General features: G+C 38.3%; 1 protein-coding gene across 1 annotated transcript in view; it reads left to right on the top strand.

Moving 5' to 3' along the window:
- Positions 1-20,319, top strand: part of LOC143715030 (neuronal migration protein doublecortin-like) — a 51,542-nt gene extending 31,223 nt beyond the window's left edge. Inside the window, exons 4-7 of the mRNA XM_077206618.1 lie at positions 11,087-11,189; positions 12,345-12,434; positions 16,202-16,299; positions 18,027-20,319. Of these exons, the coding sequence (XP_077062733.1) occupies positions 11,087-11,189; positions 12,345-12,434; positions 16,202-16,299; positions 18,027-18,083 (348 nt within the window). The 3' untranslated portion in view covers positions 18,084-20,319. The remainder of the gene's footprint in view (positions 1-11,086; positions 11,190-12,344; positions 12,435-16,201; positions 16,300-18,026) is intronic.
- The last annotated feature ends 4,636 nt before the right edge of the window (positions 20,320-24,955 follow it).

Genomic DNA, 24,955 nt, shown 5'->3' with positions numbered 1-24,955 from the left:
TTCCGCAATGATATGTACGCAATTGTGAGAGAAAAAGTCACAATTATCTTTTAAATTATTTTATTCCTTGGAGGAAACAAGCTTCCATAAGAATCTAAGACCTCTTTCAGAAAACAATTTGACCCTTCGCAAAGACCCGCCCCCCTTAGTTACTGATGCTTTGTCCGACAAGCTACGCCACTCTCACGCACACACCATGTTCTCACGCAGTGAAAAATACATCGCGGATCAGAGAGGAGACTGACAATACTCTGACAGACCAGGTTACTTTTCGGTTACTTTTGATATTAAACACATCAAACAAAGTCTCACCTTTCAAATTTGGTAATTTTTAAAAAGAAATGTAAACAATAAATACCGTTTTGTGGCACTTTAATGTGTCGTGACAGATCGCTGTAGAGCCTCAGTTAAAGCTGCTCGTGAACCGATCATCTCTTCCTTCTAGTTCATTTATAGCATCAAATAAACATGAATAAACATAAGAAGGAATGTTGTTTTAACCGTGGAAAGGCGTCAGTATATTCAGTTTTTCAAGTTCAAATCCTCCCATGTTAATCTACTAACTCTCCTGACTGCTTTGTCGGACAAAATGGCGGATGGCGAAGTATGATCGGTCAGATCACCTGTCAATCAAGCTCCCTGCGAAGGGGTCAATTGAAAAGAGTAAAAAAAAAAAAATTCTTTGCAATTACTTGAAGTGGATTTAAACCATTTTTTTTTTTGTCAAAAAAATGTGTGTATTGCCAAAATCGCACAGTGTGCACCCAGCATCCAAAGTCATGAAATTATAAAAATGTACCAATAAATTACATAAGTGGTACATCATGTGTTTGCTGGGAAGGATTTGCATGCAGGTATGATGTTAATTCTATTCATCAGAAATAAATATAAAAGTATACAGTATATATAAACTTATATACTTTTCTTCCAGTTGCTGATTCGGAATCTGGCTGATCCATACATTTTAAGGGCACAGTATATCTTAAAGCCACAATCCAGAGAAAGTCTCCTTATATTAGCATATTGCTGCTCTGGGAAGCTGCGATAAAAGATTATTCTGGGTGAATAAGGATGACACTCGTTTTTAACTGTCTCTTGTTAGAACCAGTTTCTCAGCTGATTTTTTGGGTAGGACAGAGCTTAGCAGGTATTTGACTTTATGCTACTGATATATGCCCTAACAGTATCTGCATACTTTTTAATATCTACTCTTAAATATCTTTTCTAATATATATATATATATTGATTTACTTGAGCCAGTAAGTTTACAGAACACGCAAGGTTTAAATGTGCAAGCACAACAGTTCTAGTTGTGAAAAAATCTACTAGTTATTTTGCTCTTTCTGTTCTTCATCTTTACCTAGTCCTTTTTTTCCTCCTTTTGTCCTCTCTCTGTGTCTCTCTCTCCCCTTCCCTCCTTTTGTCTTTCTGTTAGTCTCTCACCTTCTTTGCCTGTGTGTATTGGTTTTTGGCATACGCTTTGCATGTTCTGCTGCTATGCTCGCACGCACGCACGCACGCACGCACGCACGCACGCACGCACTCACACACACACACACCTTTCTGGGTTTTTGGGTTAGCCATTAAGCCCTCTTTATTCTCTTTTAAGTGAGAGCAGACATTAATTAGTGTGATGACTTGGGGCGATACTACATCTGAGAGTGTTTAAAAATCATTTATCATTCACGTCCTTTGCTAAATGAAAAGCAGCATAAATGCTAGCGCAGACAGTCACCGCCCATCCCCAAAACAAATAGAGCTCCCAGAGGAGGGACGAGGGCTGTTTCTTTATTTTTTGTTCTTTTGTTTTGGCTATGTACAGCACATGCCTTTGATATTTTACAAGGTATTTGCGAAACCCTCCTTAAAATAGTGGTATATAAAAAAAGCACTTGACTCAGTTTCTTAATGAAACTCATTAACTCTTATTAAATCTACACGCCTCTATTTTTGTAAATGAACAAAATTACATCTCAGACATATCAGTAATCTGAATAGCTCAATTATAGTCAGATGTGATCTGCCATTATGAGCCAGCATTATAATTGACTATTACAGATAGGTAATTGCCTGTAATTGACTATTATCGACACAATTTTATTTTGCACAATATTTACACAAAATATGCATTATCACTTGGCAGAGTTCTTTGAAAAAGACACACTTCTGTTAATCGGCCAAGTACTTTAAGTGTTATTATCAGCTTCATCTGAAAATAGCTGAATATCAGCAAACATATCAGTCTGGCACTATACTGTAACAGTGTATTAAAGCACTGAATCACTCATGTATACATGGTATGAAGCATTCACTTTGTATATGAATGTGCCAGCATCATTCATATTCATTGATTTGTCTTTCTAACCATTTGTTTGCAGTGATCTGAGTATAAAAATAAAAATAAAAAATATGATTTACAGGTAAAGTATGTTGTTTCTGTGACACTAGTGGCACCTAACAGAATTACAAAACAAAGCATATTTTCAAACAACCTTACAAACATATCGTCCAACGTATCTGCGCCGGGTGTATGTTTCGACATGACGCACCACAGCTGTTTGAGGCTGTCTACACAACACATTTGTTTTTCTGAATGGGTGTGTATTGGTGCTGTATGGTATTGAAGTGTCCATTGTACAACATTGCATCGCAATGTCGCGCTCGTTTTGACATGTTCATTACCTGTTTAATCTTTGAAAATCTGAATGCAGTGAATTTGGGCTTTATTGTCTGTAACCGAAGACGTTCCCATGTAATGTGAAAAGAGTTGGAATGAGATTTATGATGCCTGGGAGGCTCTATGTTTACACTTTTGGTGGAGATGACACATGAATGACATACTAATAGTAGTCAATGAACAATAAAGTTTTATTTTAAGAAAAAAAAATCTTACATACTTCAGCTTTAAATATCAATGTTTATATGGATATGAAATATATGAGATCTAAGTATCAAGTATAGAAGTATAGAACAAGTCTGAAAACATCTGGATGGTGTTAAGAATATTATCCAGGCGTTTGCTGTTTTTCCTCCTCATATGGTATCAGAGTTATATTTGTATAATGGAATTGGCAAGATGTTTTAAGACTAGCAAATATTTTAAGAGTGATATTCTAGTTTCCAGCTGACTTAGGGGCAACCTGTTTGATTGTTAGAGAACATGGCACCTGTTTTATCTAAATCTGAAATTGTGCAGCATTTAAAGCTACACTTGTAACTTTTTTCATAACAAGAAGAAAATGCTATTAATGAGAGAGTGCATAAAATCTATCTGTCAAACAACCTCTTTAATTTGATAAACCTATCAACCTAATGATTTATATTTCAGGTGTGAGGACTAATTTAGGAGGAAGTTACATACATATGTCATGTATGTCACGTCATACTTCATCTGTACACAGAGTAAAGTTGCTCTGGCTGTGAGTAGTGTGTGAAGCAGAAAGTTTTTCATAATGAACAAGAAAAATTTACCAGGGATCATTTAATACAGAAAACCTCCAGGGAATCCATTGAATCATTTCAATGAACCGGTTCAAAAACCGATTCATTGGTTTCTTACGTCATTAAGCAACGATGGCACTACGCGTTTATTTTTTAACAACTCAGTGCCATATTATATCAATGAAACATTGAAATAAAGTTATTTGTGCCAATGCATATTCCCAGACAGCATCATAGTGTCGTCCCAGATCCGGTCCACATCTGGTACGTGTGGATTCCACGTGGATCAAATGTGGGCCGGATCTGGGCGGACACTATGTTGCTGTCTGGTTTGAAACATTCAAATAAAAAGTTATTTGTGTGAACGCATATTGCTGATTGTGGTCACAGTTTCATTCGCGGATCCTTTATGTCGGATATAACTGATCAATATTGAGTTGCCTACATCTTGGATAAGATTCCTAAAAGTTTCGCACCTACAGCACACATTACAGACATGCATAAACGCAGATTTTTTATACATGTCTAAAGTATATCGAAAGAATAAACGAGTCTTTTAAACTCCTTGATTTTGCTTAACAACTTAAAATTTAATCTGAATGCACAAGAAAGTATTGTAAAATGTATTTACATCTCTTGACAGACATGTTTTTGCAGGTTGAATTGAAATGTTATTTAAGAAGACAGCCAAGAAGGTGGCGTGATTGGAAGACAGCCAAGAAGGTGGCGTGATTAGACTGGTAACCCCATTCGTCGTTATCCGACGTAACTCGGAGTGACAACGAAAGGGAACGTCTCGGTTACGTATGTAACCCTCGTTCCCTGAGTAGGGAACGGAGACGTTACGTCTGCCTGCCACTTTCCGCTGTACCGCGGAGATCGCCTGAGCTCAGTCTCGGCTCCTCAGCGAAGAAACATATCTGCATGTTGCCAGCGTCCTCCTTTTATACCCACGAGGTGGGGTGGAGATACGCTACGCAAATTCCGCAGACCCATGGCATTTCTTTGCCATTGGCTCGTTTTGTAATGCTCGAAGTTGATAGGCTTTCTAAGCGAAACTCCATTCGTCGTCATCCGACGTAACGTCTCCGTTCCCTACTCAGGGAACGAGGGTTACATACGTAACCGAGACGTTTTCTTTAGTTGGGCTTGTGACCCTTAAACTGTTAACATTAGATTTTGTTTGGCAGTTGTATTACACACTAAAGGAAATGTAAAAAAAAAGCATAATAGATGAACTTGAACCATGGTAACATCATCTGTTGGTAGCCCTTTGTATCTGATACACACGCACAAAAACACAGGCACAATATACCATTGTGAACTCACACCTTTCAGACTGACCACTGCATATGGTCATGTGCACTGCTCGATCTGTCCAGGAAGGAACATTCAAACAATTAAGGACTTTGTTAATAATTGACAGGCTACAGACTGGCGGTGTGTGTGGGTTATATGGGGACTCCTGTGTGACCTATATTAAATGTAAGGGTGTGTTTGGGAGGGGTTATGACGAATAAGAGGCATGTGGCCCTGGCAGCTGGTTAGGCAAGGATTAGGGGCTAAAGGGGGTGTCTTTCTATTACCCCTTTTCCACCAAAGCGTTTTGAGAGCCGGTTCGGAGCCGGTGCCTGCGCGCGAACCAGTTCTTTGTGTTTCGACAGCCAAAGAACCGGTTCTCGGCCAGGAAAACTGGTTCCAAAGCGGCACCAACTCTTTGCTGGACTAGAACCAGAGAACCGTTCTTTTACCACGTCATGCTTACGTCGGGGGCTGGGGGCGGGTTTAGATGTGTCCTAAACATCTTTTCTGACCGCAAAGCCAGGAGAAACATTTGCAGAAACACGATGTAGTCCGCCATTGTAATTGTTATGCTTGAAGTTGGCGCAAGCGTTTCTAGCTTTTTTAAAAAAAAATTGATTGAAAACATTATGTAAGCAAAGAAGAAAACAGTCACAAAATAGAACAAATAAACGGAGAGAAAAAAAAGACAAGACAGGTGTACATAACTAATCAGAAACGATTACATATCAAAGGAAAAGATTAAAAGACTTACATATTTCAATTGTTTTTAAAGCCTTCTTGGTTCACGAGTTAGAGATAATCCCAAAGTAATGTTGTACTTGCAAGCGTTTCTAGCTGAGACGTAAAGCGACGTACACAGTGACGTAACGACGTCGTTCGCTGGGCGCTCTAGAAGTGGAAAAACAAACAGGTTCTGAGGAGGTTCGCAAGTTGAACCAACTCCGAACCAACTTTGAACCAGCACCAGTTCCGAACCCGTTCTTTTTTGGTGGAAAAGGGGTATATGTGTCTTTTATTTGTGTGAGAGCCGTAGGATATAGTGATTATTATACCTGTGAATATAATCAAACAGTCACATGTAAATTTGCATTTCAAGTTGACTTTTTGTATAGCATTGTCACATGTCGCAGAGCCTGGCTTTCAACTGACCGCATAAAGTCTGGTCTGCTTTGAAGATTATTCTGGCCAAGTACAACACATTTAGATAGGAAGAGGCTGTCTGAATGACATGTAAAATGACCAACTACCGCTTGTTTTTATGTAACATTTAGGCAGAAAATGAATATAATACGAAGAAGCGTATACAGGTTTATCTGATTACTTGAGGTTAAATATTTCAAACAAAACTTTGACCAGAAAAAAAAAAAAAATCTGGCAAGAGAACAGAAACAAACCAAAAAATATTACATTTCATAAACTCACTTTGGCAGGAATGAGTGTCGTCTTACACACACACACACATAAACACCCACACACACACACACACATACATACACACACATGCCGACATGCACAACCTTTCAAAAGGCAGCAACAAAGCAGAGCTAATTGATTCATTAATATTAATTAACATTAAGCATTGTTTTTTTTATCAGATCACATGCATGATTTATTATGCATGACAGATATCACTAAAACTTAGAGTCTAAAAACTGTATATCTCTGTTTAAGTGACAGACTCATAATCAGCAGTCAGTCCCTGCTGACTCAGTGGTCCGCTGGGAGTCTGGCATTTACGATTTTGCTCTGTCTAATATTTGTTCCTGGATTGAGTATCATTTTCATACAAATGTAATGTTGATGAGATTGAATGTTACATGTTGTCCTTGTGACATATATGTTTGCAGATCCCTTTGAAAGAGACAAACACTCTTAGAAAAAAAAGGTTCAATGTGGGGTTCTTGATTCATTTTAGGTTAGAGACATGTCTTAAATGAGTTTTTTTTTTTTTTTTTTTAAGAATTGCAACATAATGTAATGTTTAAAAAAGAAAAAGAAAGTATAGTTTCATGTCTGGTAAAAATATTTGTAGCTGCATGTGATATTTCCTGAGAAAGTCAACTTTAGACCCTGCTCAAAACACATCCACAGATTTATTAACAAATAATATATTAGCTATTTTTCTAAGAATTGACTTGGGTACATGGGATCATATGAAATTCATATGAAGTTCCTTTTAGTGAGTGTGATGGAGACAGGAGCAGAAAAAAAGTAGCAAAAAAGTACCCATCATTCAAAGATTCACTCTGCACACTCAAACAAATTTGTATTATTATTTTATTTTTTTACTCATTGAACCCCCTAATGCCTCTAGAACACACAAGGACACGTCAAGTGGGCGAATGTTCAAAAGGACAGTGTGTTCAACGGTTGCATGATCAGAGGGATGTGAACACAATGTACCTTTGTCTTCATCAACCAGATATTCTTCTTAATTCATTTAATAAGGATAGTGTACAATAGAATGCGTTATTTGAATTCGTTTTTTTATATTGTACTTTTTAAACCTTGTAAATAAAACAGTTTTAATGTGATGTATTGACATTAACATTTTTGTTTTTTACATGCCAAAGCATTTCTTGGTTGTTCTAAAATTACGTTGTTCCCACATATAAATGACTAATAAATTGAGTAAATGTATTAAAATAAACTGTATTTTATATACAGTGGTCCCAAAAATATTTTGACAGACAGACCGGGGCAAAATATACTGAATATGTTAAGTTAGAATTAAAAGTAAATAAGAAAAATAATAATAATATTTACATAATGTCACTGTTAGTATGAAGGTCGCCTCTGTTTGTTTGAGGCACTCTGCCTTCACTTCTTATCATGTCACATGACAAAGCAACAGCACACATCACCCGTCCCTGACACACACACACACACACACACACACACACACACACACACACACACACACACACACACACACACACACACACACACACACACACACACACACACACACACACACACACACACACACACACACACACACATCATGATCACAGCTCCCTGTAAGCTATAAGCAAATCATTTTGTAATGTATGCCCTTCCTAGATGCTGACCTCAGGAAACCCGTCATTGTCATTTAAGGACAACATTATGAATTCCAGCTAAATAATTCCGAAGCTAGATGATTAGGGACTGAAAACAGGTCATTTGATTGGTTCATTGATCCAGGGAGGGCCATGCCCACCAGACCTACTTATTCTTCTTAATTAATTCCCATCACTTCTGGCAATGCACACACACACACACACACACACACACACACACACACACACACACACACACACACACACACACACACACACACACACATACACAAATGTTTCATGTTTCTCTTGCTCACTGTGATCTGAACTCTGTTAGTTCAGTCTGTCACATTGGCTGGCAGGAACAAACTCTTTTAGTAGTGTCTGGATGAGAGGTGACATGAATGGACAGATGAGGGTCAGACACACACATACACACTGAATCTTAGCTTCCAGTTACAGTGCTGATGCATTGCACTTACACACTAAAATCACACACAAGCATAAACAAAAAGCCCAGAAATCCCGCTCAGAGTATCTTGACTGAAGACCTCTTCCCTTCAGGACATGCTAACACTGATCCAAATTCAGACCACTCAGACCCACCTCTCTTTTTATGTAAAGGATTTATGTGAATATTTTGAAAAGCTACAATCTTCCTTTAGCAGTCTCACACTGAAAATGTTCTTAAAATATAATAAAATGTTTTAATTAAATGTACTTTTATATATATATATATATATAGAGAGAGAGAGAGAGAGAGAGGTTATAACATTAATGGGCTAATTCAAGTAAATCATTTAGCAGAGAAATAGGAGAGAAAAAATGGGATCCCTGGAGTGTAAAAGTGGATAGTTGATTTAAAAAACAATACTTGCAAATTTGCTTGTAATACAAAGGCAGTTTTATTCTGTTTATTTATATGTGCATGAATAATATGCCTGGAGAATGAAGGAGAAATTATGCCCCAGCATTATCCTTTGGGGACATCTCTGTTGCCATGGTTTCATCACGCACCTCTGACCTTCGGCCTCTTTGACCCTGAGGTCATTCTGTGCCATAGGGAAAAAAATATTATAATAAATGAGATTAAGCGTAAAGTTTATCATACACTTGAATTTATATTTTGTGCTGGACTGGCTGTGTCTGGGAACAATTAGCAGATTGTGTGTCCCATGAGGCCTTCTTTATTGTCCCATTTTTATGAGCGGTTCTGACACACACACACAGACACACACACACACACACACACACACACACACACACACACACACACACACACACACACACACACACACACACACACACACACACACACACACACACACACACACACACACACAGACACACACAGACACACACACACAGACACACACACACACACACACACACACACACACAGACACACACAGACACACACACACAGACACAGACACACACACACACACACACACACACACACACACACACACACACACACACACAGGAAGGGGAGAGGGCAGCAGGTGCAGAGGGCTGGACTGACACATGATTGACAGGCGGATTGATTGCTTTTGAATGTCAGCTTGGATAATTATCAGAATCTGTCAGTAAGTGTCATAACGCTAAGGCAGCAAAGTGGTTTGACAAGATATTGTAGTGTTTTTTTTCTGCTTTCTTTGACACACAGACTCCAGACTCTTGACAGACACAGACTTGGATATTAGTCTGAATTTCATTAATAAGTCATTCATAACAAGATCATCATAGAGCTCACGGCTGATCATTACGCTAATCCTCAGACCTGGAATTGTGCGTTTCACTATTAAACCAAAATGAATCTGTAATTTCAGCGATCAATAGACAAAACCACAATACATCAAACAACAGTCGTTATGCAAATTCCTTATTAACTCTTTCCCTGCCAGCCACCGCCAGCATTTTTTCTTTTTTTTCACAAGTCTCATGGCCCCCAGAACACTTATGAATATCTGAACATATTTATCAAAAGACAGAACAGACCCTCTAGAAGCTAGAAAACAACCTGTATAATTCCATCTTCTTTTTTTATCAACAGTTGAATGTAGGTTTCATAAAAAAAGCAACATTTTGAGCATTAAGCTGATAAAATCGCATTTTTGTCAAAGACTATGTCTGGATTGGATTCAGAACGATGATCAAAACACAGATGGAGTAGATCGAGTCCATCAACACTCCCAAATCTTCACAGTCCTATAGCTCGTCCTGGGTACACATTTCATTCTGTAACAGTTTTGATTTATTTGCACAGCAACATACTAAAAACACTCTAAACATGGTAACATTGCCCTAGAAACCACCCGGAACAAAACCACATAGCAACACCCTTAGCAGCCGCCCAGAACACCTTAGCATTCTACCAGGAAAACATTCTGCATTTTTCCACACAAAAAAAAAAAAAAAAAACTGAAACAAAGATATATAAGGAATATATATATAAAAAATATATATATATTTTTTATATATATATAATTTATTTGAAAAACTGATTTGCAAATTAGGGCATCCTCAAAAAGAGATTTTGAGAGGTTTTGTCAGATTTAGCTCACTTCTGGTAATGCATTTGTGTAATGTATGTAGGTAGGGGTATGTATGTATACTTATACACACACACACACACACACACACACACACACACACACACACACACACACACACACACACACACACACACACACACACACACACACACACACACACACACACACACACATCCATCCATCCAAGTATGCAGACACACACCCTGCTGGCCAGCTGTTCACGGCAAGGGCGGCATAGATTAGCTTTGTCATATATCACTGTCTCTCTCTCTCTCTTTGTGTGTGTGTGTGTGTGTGTGTGTTAAGTGATAGACTGGGGTGGGACTCTTTACTTGGCTGGTGGTGACCCAATTTTAGCACAGAATGTCAAATAGCTGTCTTCAACAACGTCCAAAACATTTAGTTCCTAGCTTATGAACAACTGCAGGAAACTCTATGTATGAAAGTATCTGTGGCAGAGACATGGCAGAGATACATGCTAGTCTAAAAATGCTGGGTTAAAAACAACCCAGTTTGAGTAATTTTGGCAACCCAGAACTGGTTCAAAAAAACTCAGCGCTGGGACCCAGCTGGATTGGGTTAAATGTTTGACAGTCGTGAATAAACTGTGTGTGACATCCATATTACCAACCCAGCACCATTGGATTACTGATTATGGAAAATTATCAACTCAAATTTGATCAAATTTGAGCTTCCTTATATATCTTTGTTTCAATATGTTGTTGCTTATCTTCTTTTTAGGTGACTTGTTTGCAAGATTTCTTTGGTGATGACGACGTTTTCATTGCCTGTGGACCAGAAAAATTCCGCTATGCACAAGATGACTTCTCTCTGGATGAAAACGGTAGGTCACACCTTTTAATAAATAAGTGAGAAATCTAATATTGGTGAAAAAAATTAAATTGGTTTGGTGTACATTTTTACAGCTCAAACTAAAACTGCCCATGTTTTATCTCTACTTTTATCATTGTAACAGTTGTGTTCTTCTTACATGTTCTTACTAAGGCTGTTTTTACTTTACTTTTTTTAGAGCACAGATAAATATTCTCAAAGATAAATATTCAATTGTTCAATTACTATGTAGAATGAGGTGTTAGGTATCCTCCATGTAACATAATTGTCTTGCAACTAAACCAACCCTAAACAAAACTAACTTCTTTAATTAAAAATCTATTAGTAAGAACATAAATAACTTAGCAACATTATTCCCATTTCAGACCAAACAGAGAACGTTCTCTAATTCAAACAAATATCTACAGTAGTAAAATTAATCATTCTTTTTTCAGTCTTCGATTCAGATGATCACAATATTCTCAGCCAGACTGGCTAGTTAAGTTTTTCAAGAGCGGTGTTGGATTGGCTGTATTTTTTTACTTGAAGAATTGACTGAAATATTTAACAGAATAACATTTTGCACACTAATACCTTTACTATATTTTACTATTGCCGCAGAAGCAACTCATTTTAGTCAAGTCAGTGTGACATCTGTATAATCTCAGTAACACTTTCAGTCTGTGTGTTTTAGAGACAGTTGTGAGAGCAGGAGGAAGCTGCATGCTATTGAGTGTCATTCATTTAGTCTCTCAGAATCAGGCTTTCAAATGGCTTAATGCATTATTCAGATTCACATTTACATATGTAAATAGCCAATGTGCGACTCACATGGGTGTAATAAGGTTCAGAGACATAGATAATGTGTCAGACATCTCATGAGGAGTGCGTTTGTGTGTGTTTGAGAGAGAGAGAGAGAGAGAGAGAGAGAGAGAGAGAAATAATACATTGATTTGTGTCTGCAGTAGGAACATCACCAAGAACGTTTACAAGCTACAAGATACACAGAAATTTTAAGTAGCTATACAACGTTTTTCAGGGTGTTTTACTTGCATTTCATGGAATTTGTCACAGTAAAGTCTCTGTCGGTGGCTTCTCTAATTTGTTCTGTTCTTAAATTCTGCTTTTACTTCATACTTACGCTTTGTCTCTGATTTTCTTGCCGTAGAGTGTCGGGTAATGAAGGCCCCTAAAGGACAGAGGGGCTCCACTAAGAGTCCCGGCCCAATGCGACGTTGCAAGTCTCCAGCTGATTCCAGTGAGCCTATAATTATGTGATTCATGTCAGCTCAACACACCTTTAACTCTATAATGAAGCTTTACTAACTATAGTCAATTCCACATCAAGCTAAAGCACCACAATTTCTCGCATGAATGATTGGCAAGCTTTCTCCAATAATACACTTTATTTTCTTCTAAACGCCATTGTCCATTATATTATATTAACATGTTTATTTTTGCTTACACCGTTAAATTATGCATGATGATGAATCATCTGTTGTTTTGTTTTGATGAGATTTTTAACACCTTGTCACTTTAATTTGTTTTTTGTTAATCTATCATAATCTCGCAATTGCTCATGTTTGTGTGTGTTCTTGCAATGGCCTGTGCAATTAACCTTCAGTGTGCATAAATGGTTAATACTGTCAGAATGATTTTAATATATGTCATACATGCATAGCTACTAAAGTAAATACATAGATTATTGATGGTTAAACCACAAAGACCCACTGCAACAAAACTGAAACAGCTGTTTGAAGCAGTTAATTAATGAATATCTTTTTTAATGAAATGTACAACATGTTACAACTACTTACAAAAGCAAATCACACAGCAGTTTTGAATCAAATTCGATTTCTTTTCACAACATGTTCAGTTAAAAAATTCACATGTATATATATTTTAAATATTTTGTCATCATAGTCTAGTCATAGTCGTTCAGCTATTATATCAGGGATCTGTATGCTATAGAAATATTCCAGCATCATAACACTTTAGAGAATATCAGAGAACTGCTCTGAACATATCCACATTTCAGACTCTTTGCATGCTGGGAAAGTTTCTCAAAAAGACAAAAATTCACCCGAATAACAAAATATGCACAAACATCATGCTTCTTATTACCCCGGAAGGATGGAAGGAAGGAAGGAATGAAGGAAGAAAGAAAGGAAGGAAGGAAGGAAGGATGGAAGGAAGGAATGAAGGAAGAAAGGAAGGAAGGAAGGAAGGAAGGATGGAAGGAAGGAATGAAGGAAGAAAGGAAGGAAGGAAGGAAGGAAGGAAGGAAGGATGGAAGGAAGGAATGAAGGAAGAAAGGAAGGAAGGAAGGAAGGAAGGAAGGAAGGAAGGAAGGAAGGAAGGAAGGAATGAAGGAAGGAAGAAAGGAAGGAAGGATGGAAGGAAGGAAGGAAGGAAGGAAGGAAGGAACGAAGGAAGGAAGGTTTGTGTTTCTGAGGATTAAAAGATGAAGAGAGAGGACGCCTGTCACACAAGTTTGAGTTTGATGTAAACAGATAGATTTGCACTGTGACATGTTTCATATTTTAGAGAGGAAGGATCACTCAATCTTCCAAGGGAGACTGAAGCCTGGGGACACTTTTTAATCTGAGGATGAGGGCAAAAAGGCCATGCTTGCTTACTAGAGGATCAAGACTAATAAACAAAAGAGTTTAGGTTATAAGCAGATGTGGCATCTACAGAAAGAAACACAGGCAAACAGTGTCCCATCAACAGTACTGTCATATGAGGTCAAATGTAAGCATTATTACTTTGGCAGGGTTACATGCAAAGGTGGTGGCTGGGTAAGAGATGAGATCTTAGTGATAGGGGGAAAAGGAATATGTCCTCGTTGACCTTTCCACAGTCAGCAGAATCATGATATGACTGCCATCTTGTGGTGGCAGAACCTCACAGAGTTCGAAATCATTTAGTTAAAGGGATAGTTCACACAAACATGGAAATTCTGTCATCAGTTACTCACCCTCAAGTTGTTCCAAACCTGTATGAATTTCTTTCTTCTGCTGAACACAAAAGAAGAATGTCGGTTGATAGGCCCATTGATTTTTGTCTTCTTCTCCATATAGAAGTTTGTCTGTTTGGTTACCAACATTCTGCAAAATATTATTTTGTGTTCAGCAGAAGAAAAATGTGATTGCCCCTGCAAACAAAATGTGTCATTAAAATGTTGGTTCTGTTTTCTGGAAGAAGAAAATTGTATAAATATAGGTATATTTGCTAACATTTTTCTTTCTTTCTTTTTTTGGTGTACATTATTATATGCAGTAGATAACCTCAAACCTAAAAGCCAGACATGGACTAAAAGCCATAAAACAAATTTTGATTTTCTCGAGGTCTTTAATATGAAGAATATTTGTTTGACACAAAAAGACAAGCTCATTTGTGCATGCTAACTTTTCTTGCATGGCCTGTGTGCTTTAAATTAGTGTATCTGTATCAATGTGCACACTCACTGGTGGCTGGACTAATGTTTTTTTTTTATTATTATTTCTTTTCATGTTTCTTTATATCTCTCCCCCTTGTTTAAAACCCATATTGTAAGTTTTGTATTGAACTGCTCTCCTTTTGAAATAAATGAACAAGGACATTTCGAGCATTTTATATTTGTTTGTTTTTTTGTTTACCATCAGTTCTTGTTTTATGCATCCATATAGTTCTCTATCTTTTAGTTTCTCTTTCATTCCATATTTTACACCATTATTTGGGTTCAGAGATTTAAGTTCAGCTTATTAATTTCAGCAAGGAACCCCTCTCTTCTTCTTTTAGCAGTATACACTAAACCCAAAAAAGTTGGCAAAACTCAAAAAAATGTAGGCAATCAGTTACATAAATTTTTTTAAGTTAAGAAATTCAAAGTGAAAGTAAGCAGAACTTGCAAATTTTATACTGTACTATCCATTTTAATTGCTCTTAACTTGAAATATTTGCATAAGCTAACTCATAAATTTCACTTAAAATGAAGATGTAATTTTAACGTAAATATTAACATTATCTTGCTAAAAAAACAATAACTAACAATTTTAATTCTAGCATTTACTCTCGCATTCGAGTGTCATGGCAAAGCATGCTGGGAAATAGAAAACCCTGCCCAAATTCGGTTTGTAGAAGTTTGTTTAAATTAATAGAAACAAGTTAATAAAACTCAAAACAATAAAGCATTTCAGTTTACTTAAAATGTGTACGTTTTGTGAACCCAAAAGATAAAGTTCTACATACTCAGTTAATTGGATTAAAATAATTTGTTTAATTTAAGTTTATCCTACACTCAAACTAATCAATTATTTTGAGCAAAAGGTTTATAGTGTTCTTGAATTATATTGTAGGCCATTTATATTCTTTAATCTTTAGCACCAGATGTTTAAGTGATAATGAAACGAAAGGCTAGGGGCAAGCTATTGTACCTACATAGCGTAAAGTGTGACCAAAAAAAACCTTGCTTTGCTTAACTTTGCTTTTTTAGGAGCGTAAACCTATCATGAACACACAGCAAGGCTAACTTGGAGAAAATCTGCATTTAATTAGCACATGAAAGGCTAAGATCAGAACTTTTTGAGAAGTTTTACATATCTCCTTATCCAGGTCTTCCAACAGCGCCTGGCTTTTCATCTGAGATTCCGTTCTCTTTGTTTTATGTATTCATTAGCTGGAGCGGTTTTAAGGCCTGGCATCTGGTCCTTAGGTTTTGTACTGCTTAAAAGAAAGCTCTGTTTTTGAAACAGCCTTCAGTACATTAGTACACACACGATCACACCACTCTCACATATAAACACAGCTCTGGTGTCTCATAGCAACCTGCTCTATTCGTAGAGAGATGTGTAAATGAGTTCCAGCAAACAGATACACACACTAGCAGCTGGCTAGACAACAGTTGACAACATGATTACACAGAAAGGAGGGAAGACACTGCCTAACCCCACAATTTGTCTTTTCTTTTCCCTTAATCTTTCTGTCTGTGGCTCTCCTTCTATCCCTCTCTTTCACATTTGCACTTTTTATTTCGCTCTCTAGCTAACGGAACAGGCTCCAGTAGTCAGCTCTCTACGCCCATCTCTAAGCAGTCGCCCATCTCGACCCCGACTAGCCCCGGCAGCACTCGCAAACAGAAGGTAATGTTCTGTCAACTCCGCTATTTATAAGTTAACCACCTAAATCACCTTTCGTATCTCTTTTCTGAATATGTTTGGAATGGCATGTTACCATACTATTGCTCATTTTCTTTCAGTATGCAGTATGTTTACTTTGAACAAAAATGAGTATACTGTATTCCGCAATGCATTCCACTTAACTTACAAATCAGTATCATGCAGAATAGGTTTGTGGTGCTTTTATAATACTTTTTGAGCTATTTTGAACCGTAACAATTAGAACGCACAGCATCTGATTTGGATCGGTCCCGTCTGACCAATATCCAATCTGACAAAAATGGTCCGTATTGGACAGTGTACAGTAGGCAGAAGTATGCTAGTATTCCATTCCAAACACAGCCATAGTGTTAGGGCCAGATTTACTTACAGCTTGTGCCAGCACAAACTACTGTCAGGATTTACTAATGACATGCAGGGAAAATCAGCAATGAAAAGGTGTGGACAGAGTTATTTTTGCGGCTGAACTTCTTGCATATGCATTTGTAGGAGTTTCCCTTTCAGACGCAAAATTTATGGGAGGAGAGTATTTGGTAACACTTTATTTCAATAGTCCACTATAGACATTCTACTAACTATAAGTAAATTTGCAACAACATGTCTACCAGTCATTGGAGCATTAGTAGACTGTCTGCTTGATATCTGCTAACACTTTATTTTGATGCTCCACCAACAGACATTCTACTGACTATAAGTAACTTTGCAACTACATGTCAACTTTTTCTACTACAGTGATAAGCCTAACAGTCTACTAATACTCTAATGAGAGTTAGTTGGCATGTACAGTAGTTGCAAGGTGAACGTCATTTCACCAAGTACAACATTTTCCTGGATCAACATCTGTGTTGATCCTGGAACAACACTTAAATCAACCAATCAGATTTGAGATTAGATTCAAGTTTAGGCTTACAACCAGGGTTAGGTGCTTCTACATCAGTTGTATTCATCTCATATCATATCCCTCTGATTTTAGGGATAACTTATGGGTAGGGTTAGGTTTAGGGATAGGAATATAGTTAGGACTAAAATTTTGGACAGGAATGTAGTTCCAGGATCAACAAAATATGTTGACCCAGGAACATGTCTTACTTGGTAAAATCCCAGTGACCATAGTGGTCAATTAATGAGAGTTAGTTGATCTGTATTGCAAAGTTACTTATAGTTAGTAGAATGTCTAAAGTGGACTATTGAAATAAAGCGTAACACATTTTTCAGTAACACATTTTAAGCGTAACACATGTTTCAGTATTTAAATAAATACTGAAACATGAGGATTTATTTACTGGTAATAAATGCATAATTTAACCCACCAAAAAGAATGAACCCATTTTGTGATCGACGGGAACTGCAGAGAACAGAGAGAGCGTAAGGGAGAGAATTTTCTCCACTCGTGTTCCTTTATTTGGAATGTCAGCGGAAAATGTTATGCACATGTAACTTTGCCAACTTGTTTCAACCTGCGCCTGTGATGTTAGATTACCCGTACCTGATTCTCATTGGCTCTGCTAGTTTGCGACCCTATGCTATTTTTTGTTCTTTAATTTGTGCATTATCTGGGCAATTCCCACTCCAATGTGCGCTTTTATGGAATTGCGGACTCACGCTAATTTGCTCTGTTTAGTAAATCTGGCTCTTAATTATGATGTAAACATAGTTCACCATGACTTACCCTACCCTCTTTTCACCTCTAGGATCTATACTTGCCTCTGTCTCTGGAAGATGATGATTCACAGGGGGAGTCCATGTAGACTCTTTCTGCTCCCTACGCCAATCAACATGCCAGTAACAGAGGCATCTCCGGTGCTTTCTGTCTTGGAAACATCAACATCACCGCCCTAGTTGCCAGGGTGAATGCACGCATCACCTTTGCTGCCCCTTGGCCGTCAGGCTTTTGACCTCGAGGCTTTGCAGCGATGGTCAGTGCACTATTTGCTGCTTGAGAATTTGTTGCATCCATTTTCTGTGTTTTGATAATAGATTTGTAGTGAGTGATGGAAATGTTAAGTATATGCGGGGCATATGCTGCAGTTTTCACTTGTATTATAACAACAAACACCAAAATTTTTACATGTGGTCTGCTGTGGGAATTCATTTTATATATATGAGAAATTTGAGAAACTTAAGTGTTAACACACAGCAGGTCGGTTTAGCTCTTTAAACATCCAACCATCATTTTTTAAACCAATAGTTTTGACTTTTTCATATTGACTTTTTTAAAAGCTTGGTCTTATGAATTTCAAGCAGCAAATAGTCATTTTTACAAGGGTGTAATAGTCTGACTTGTACAAGAAAAAAAGACAAAAAAAAGGAGTAAAAAACAAACAAAAAAAATGGTTGCACCATTGATAATTTTTATTAATCTCTTTTTGTAACCCTCTCTCTCTCTCTCTCTCTCTCTCTCTCTCTCTCTCTCTGTGCAATGGTTTAGTGTGTTTTAAAGCCCATGAAGTTGAAATAGAGCCCACAGAAAAGACTCTATTCATATCACTGTAAATAATGTGTACAGCCTACTCTAAGACACCAACATCCATGTTTTTACATTGTTGCGATGACTTTAAAAAATAGATATAATGTTAAAAATCAATAGCTCTGAAGGTACTCATTGAAAATTGAGAGGGGGGCCAAAAGCCATATAACAAGGTCTATTTGCTTTCAAAAACAATCACATTAAGTTTTAAAGTTAAGGTAAAAGTTTAGGTAATAACAGCAGCAGATTTCTGTTCAAATGGATTGGATTAAAGGAATAGAAAATTAGAACCAGTAGGACTTATGAAAACATTGTCCATTCAAGTTTTCTAAAGCGCCATGATTGCTCTATGTGAGGAACAGACAATTTAAGTCCTTATTCACTGAAACCTTGCTCTTTACCGAAGCTCTTAAATGTCATTCACAAGAAAATGCTGATGCAAAATTTCATGCCATTGTTTGTCATTTGTGTTATATCCAATAGTGACACATCAAGTTTGAAAACAATGAATATGCGGGGAAGGTTTTCAGTGAATAATGATTTTTTTTTTTCTCACACAAAGCTATTGTAAATCATATGATCCATTTTATGGTGCTTATTTTAAGCTCCAAATAGCCTTGTGGTATGAAAAAGAGAAGCATGAACATTCTTCCAAATTACTACTTTCTTCCAAATTAATACTAGTCCAAGATAAAATGTCATACACGTTTAGAGCGACAAAATGATGAGCATTTTCGTGATGACTATTCCTTTTGAAATTGAGTTTGAACGTGTCTTTTAAGGTACAGTGTCCTTTTTTTTTAGAAAGCCAAAGTTATGTTGAAAAGAGGGAAGCTGAAAAATAATATTTTCTCTGAAGATGAACAGTATATCACATCTGAATATTTACATATTAGAAAACCAAATACATACGATATGATGATGGAATTCAGTGTATGATAGCAAATTGCATTCATTTCTCAATCACAACTTCACAGATATCTCTGCAAGTGATATCTGTTGATCAACTCTTTGACAGACAAAAAAAACCTAGCACAACAAAACTGCACAAATCAGGCAAACCCTTTGATGATCCTTTTTAAAATATATAATTTCCATTCAAGTGTCTCAAGATGATTTTTCACCTTCCATGGTGCCTTTTATTCACCATCCTCTGAAAAAAAGCAAAACAAAAAAAAATTCTACAAGAAATCGATAAACACCCATCTGTCAGTTGTTTACTGTATCTTTATGAAATGTTTGATATGAAGTGGGGCTCAAACACTAACTATAACTACATCCTCTGTAATCTGTTACTGTAGTAGTTTATCAGGGTAATTCTTCAGACATGGTGCAGATGCTCTCTTTTCTCCTATAGTGCTGTAAACACAGTTGCTTGTGTACTGATATTTTTGGGCTTGGTGACATTAAAAAAACTCAGACTTCCTCTCTGATTATCATGTACTTCCTGCTGTATCATTGTGACTTGTTTTGGTGATGTCATTCTGTGTATTAAACTTCTCTCTTTACTATTAAAATGAGATGCTCTTCTGCTCCTGTTTTGACTGCAGTAATGCTCATGAATGTCTATGTTGTTGTTTTGTTACTGTCTGTTAGTATTTTTTTGTTCAGTGAATTCTAAGCACATGACCTACATTCATGGCCTAATTTTTTCGCTTGTCCTTGCCTAATTAAAGAGGTCATGAACTGAGATAACCGATTTTCCCTGATCTTTTGTCATTGACTATAAATACATACTGTACGTTTCAGAACTGAAAATGTCCTTGTCAGTCCATAAACAACTCTTATTGAAACCAAGCTGCCAAAAGAGATGAAAACAACAGCTCAAGACAGCCTGCACAGTCAGACAGATATAACACCTACTTTTTCAAAGACAGCCTCTTAGTGAAGTAATATGGACAGACTGAGAGACACTGGAATCACTTGACTAAAAATAAAATTACCTTGGCTTTTTATTTTCAAGTATGTGAATATCTCAGTACAGCATTTGACACAGGCTGTGCAAAAAGACTTTTAAGGAGAGACTAAAGGCTCTATATAACAAGACAGTTCACTTGTATCGGCTAATATGAATAGAAAAAAACAAAACGAACAAAATGGCAGAAAATCTGCCTTCTAAAATAAAAGAGCCATTTGCCAGTTGGTCACGTCATCGCGTCACTGCAGCTGCCGTTAGAAGCTCCGGTTACCATAGAAACAGTCAGGTCCTGTCTACAGTGGCTGAACAAACTTACCCATATTTCCTGCTTTTCAACGCATGAAATTCAAGAACTGACTGTTCACTTGTTGCTTAATATGTATATTACTTACTTTAATGCGTATTTGGCGTGCTGTCCGGGGGGAGGGCTCCGAGCTCGGAGTCTGCTGTGAGACCAAATGGTCGTTGGACGTAAAAGAGAAAACAGGAAAGAGAAAAAATGTGAGTGTTTGACAGAGAGATTTCTCACTGCATCCGCTGGGAGACCAAATGCTTGCTGGACAGAAGGTAGAAACCTAAGAGACAAAAGCTCACTGGATGAGGGTTTGGTGGGCTTTTTAACATGGAACCGGTTGGTCCTGATATAGCTTTGGAAAGCATCTGAGGACCATCTCCCAAGAGTTTGGATCTGTTGTCGGGAGGGGCCTTTTTGGGCTGCTGAAGTTGCTGCCCCAATGGGGGACGAAACGAGATTGTTATAGAAAAAGGGTAGGCCGTTCCACTGGTTTAGGAATGTTAACCATAAACTGAGTTCGTCGCGACATGCTTGAGTTATGGAAATTAGGTCCTCTAGCGAGTGGATGGAGGATGTGAGTGAGAGGAGATGCAACATGAAGGGGCGGCCCTGCGGAATGATATGCATTGCGAAGTTTAAATGGCTGAGCAGGTATAGGAGTTTGCGTTTTGAACAATTTGATTTTTCAAGGAGAGTAGATGAGACGAGAATTATTCGGTCGATTTTTTTCATTTCTTTTGGGCAGGGATGTTTGGAATTTGACTGAATCCAAATAAATTTCAAGGAACTCGATGGATGTTGCAGGGCCCATGGTTTTTTCCTGTGCGATGGGAATTCCAAGCTCAGAAAAAAAACGTTTGTGAGGATGTGAGCGGCTGGGATGGCATTGGGAGGCAAGATTATTAAAAAATCCTCTTGCAGGTGAATGAGGTGGGGAATAGCGTAATTGTTCGACAAAATCCAGCAAACCTCTTCTGATAGCATGTCGAATAAGTGCCATGAATCTGGATGGATAGGCATTACTTTGAAAGCAGATGTAATGTCAATTTTGGCAAGCCAAACGCCCCGACCTGCGATTTTTATCTATGTCGTGGTATTTAAGCGAAAATTCGTTGAGAGGGATCAAGCTGTTTATACTTGGGAACGGGGAATTGTGTGGGTCTGACAGGTCGATTATTAGGCTTTTTTATCCCGATAATTTTCTTGTAGCCACTCCAATGGGGCTAATACAAAACAGGTTAAATGAAGGATTGTCAAACGGGCAGATCATGAAGCCTGACTTGACTTATTTTTTGATCAGGTTGTCTACAACTTCAGGTTCTATGAGGGCGGATTGAAGATTATTACATGATGTTTGAGACGGGCATTCTACATTACATGAGAGCGGGCATTCTAGGCCGGGTTTAAAGCTGTTTTTTTAGGCCTGACAGCAGATAATGAGTAAATTGAGCGTCCGGGTGATGAGCTAGTTCAAAGTGCATGCGCAAAATATTTACGGGAGTCGACAAGTAAATTTTTAATTTTTTATTCACAGATTTGTTCACTGAACAAACAATGCGGGCATGGGCGCCACCACAGAAGCTACAAATATGCATGAACCGGCAGCGCCCTCTGCTACATTTACCAGAGTTAAAATGGTTGCAGGGCTGTCTGCTTTCGTCGAAAGAGGAGACTTTCCTTTCGAAATCCTGGTTTGCGCTGGTGCTTGCTGCACGAGGCACATAGCTGGTGGATTGAGCCGTGCTTGTTCCCGGGCAGGGAAGAGAGGAAGGGTTAACCTGTGGGCACGACGTAGTTGAGTGTGCCACTGACGTGCAGACCGCGCAAGAAATGTTTTTGCAGCCTAAAAACACCTTGCTGTGGAGATCAGGGTCGAGTGCGCCCCAGTACGTGCACTGGTTCCACTGTGCGACTCGCACGCCACTATTCGGTGTTGCTGTGAAGAGAGAATGTTGTGATTTAGGTTGCATGAGAGAGCTGGGAAGGGTATAAGCCGGGACTGTGAATGTCGGCGGCGGCCTCACGCTTGGATTACCCTGTGTGGCTTGGAAAGGAAAATTAGTTGGAGGATAGGAATGAAAGGAAGGATGATAGAATGAAGTGTGGGCTTGTGCTGGAAGCGGAAGCGAGCACTCGCTTCTTTGAGCTACTGGAAGTGGGCGGGATTATAACCTGTTGGGTAAAACTGTTGAAATGGGTGGGCCTGTGCTGCTAGCGGCGATAGCCTCGCACTAGTGTCTGCAACGGGAGCTGGAGGCCACTGAAAAGGAAAAGGGTTATGAACAGCGGGAGTATAGAACTGAGAGGCTGTGGGAGGCCGCTGGGCTACGGCGCTGCAGCACCAGGAAGCCATGGTGGAGGGCTGGGCCTCGTTGAGAGGTGGGAGTGGACCTGCCATGGTAGAATCTGGGGCGTGGCCCAGGCTCGCTGAAGGTCTGTTGCTACGGCTCGATGGGCGAAGCGAGCCGCAACCTGGAGGATGGGGGTGTTGTCTGAGGAGGTGACTTTTGGGCCCTGCGGGCTTTGCTCTGCCTGTGAGCCGTCTTGGGAGTTGGTGTGGACTTTGGAGAGAGGTTGGCTGACTGTAAGGTAACGTACAGATCATAGAGTTCCGCTTTATTCATTTTTAGAATTACCTGAATTAGTCTGAATTACTCAGCGCTTGCTTCAATCCTGCTAAGGTCCACTTCCTGATAGGTGGGATCGTTGGGACAGCCGAGCAGTAGGAGGAGGCTGAGGAGGAAGATGAAAGTCTTGCAAAGAGCGGCGAAGACTGGCCTCGACGTCTTGGCGAGAGCAGGGCTGTTCGGGCAGGCGTGCGGCCACGCAAAGAAGCCTGGGGGTCAGGTGCGATGTCTGGCGTAGGAGGAATGGTCCTGGGGCCGGCGGAATGCAACAGTTTGTTTCTTCATCAGATGAAGAGCTTTGACGTTGCGACATGGTAGCAAAACGGCGAGCCAAGATGCTGCTAAACTGTCAACGAATTGATGTGAGACTGCTGAATATAAATATATACACACCTCTTATCGTTGATTGCTGAGTCCTCTCCACTCGTGTTAATTATCTGAGCGTGCTCCACCCAAACATTGTTAATAAGACATAATTTAATGTAAAAATCTTCAAAGGGAAATACAACATGGATGAACACAGCATAAGCTTGCTGTTTTAGGATCAGAAGGAACTGTGAAAGGCAGCTGCTGTTTGTTTGTGGCGCTCTGTGACTACAACTCTGCATAGCCTCATTGAACGCGCTGATGACCTGTGAGTTCTGCGCGAGCAGTGTGGGTGGATGGAAATGCTGACAGACAGGTAGGATATCCAATGCATTCCCCAGAAGATGAGTATATACATGTTTTAATATTTTGACCACTTCTATTATTGATTGCTATCAGAATGTGAATAATAAAATAGAATAATAATAAAAAGTGTTACCTATACCCTACCTTCAAGGGAACCTTACATTTTACAAACATTATGTGAATGTTACTTTTGAATGTTATCTGAACATTTTGAAACTAATGTCAGACGAACATCCAACTAAAAGATATATATTTATATATATATATACATAATTTATATATATATATATATATATATATATATAAATGTATATATATATATATATATATTTTTTTTTTAAGTTCCATAAATGATGTAGATAATGTTTCTGTAAAGTTTTAATTCAATTCAATTCAAATTTATTTGTATAGCGCTTTTCACAATACACATTGTCTCAAAGCAGCTTTACAGAAAGTGCATTTCGGAAATGTACATAGAAAAATACAGTTAGTTAATCATGTATTAATTTATTGCATAACATATCGCCGGCTTTGAGTCGTCTCTTCACAGGCGTCGAGTCGTCTCTTCACAGGCGTTGGGGCATCTGAAGTTTCCGTGAGAGGCTGGAGAGTTTTAGAGAGTTTTTAGAAAGTTTTACAGA

The sequence above is a fragment of the Siphateles boraxobius genome, unplaced genomic scaffold, assembly GCF_051911475.1.
Source record: "Siphateles boraxobius isolate OS27281-9 unplaced genomic scaffold, OSU_SipBor_1 56, whole genome shotgun sequence".
Taxonomy (NCBI): domain Eukaryota; kingdom Metazoa; phylum Chordata; class Actinopteri; order Cypriniformes; family Leuciscidae; genus Siphateles; species Siphateles boraxobius.
Note: the sequence above shows the minus strand (reverse complement) of the source record. Positions and strands in the feature narration are given on the sequence as shown.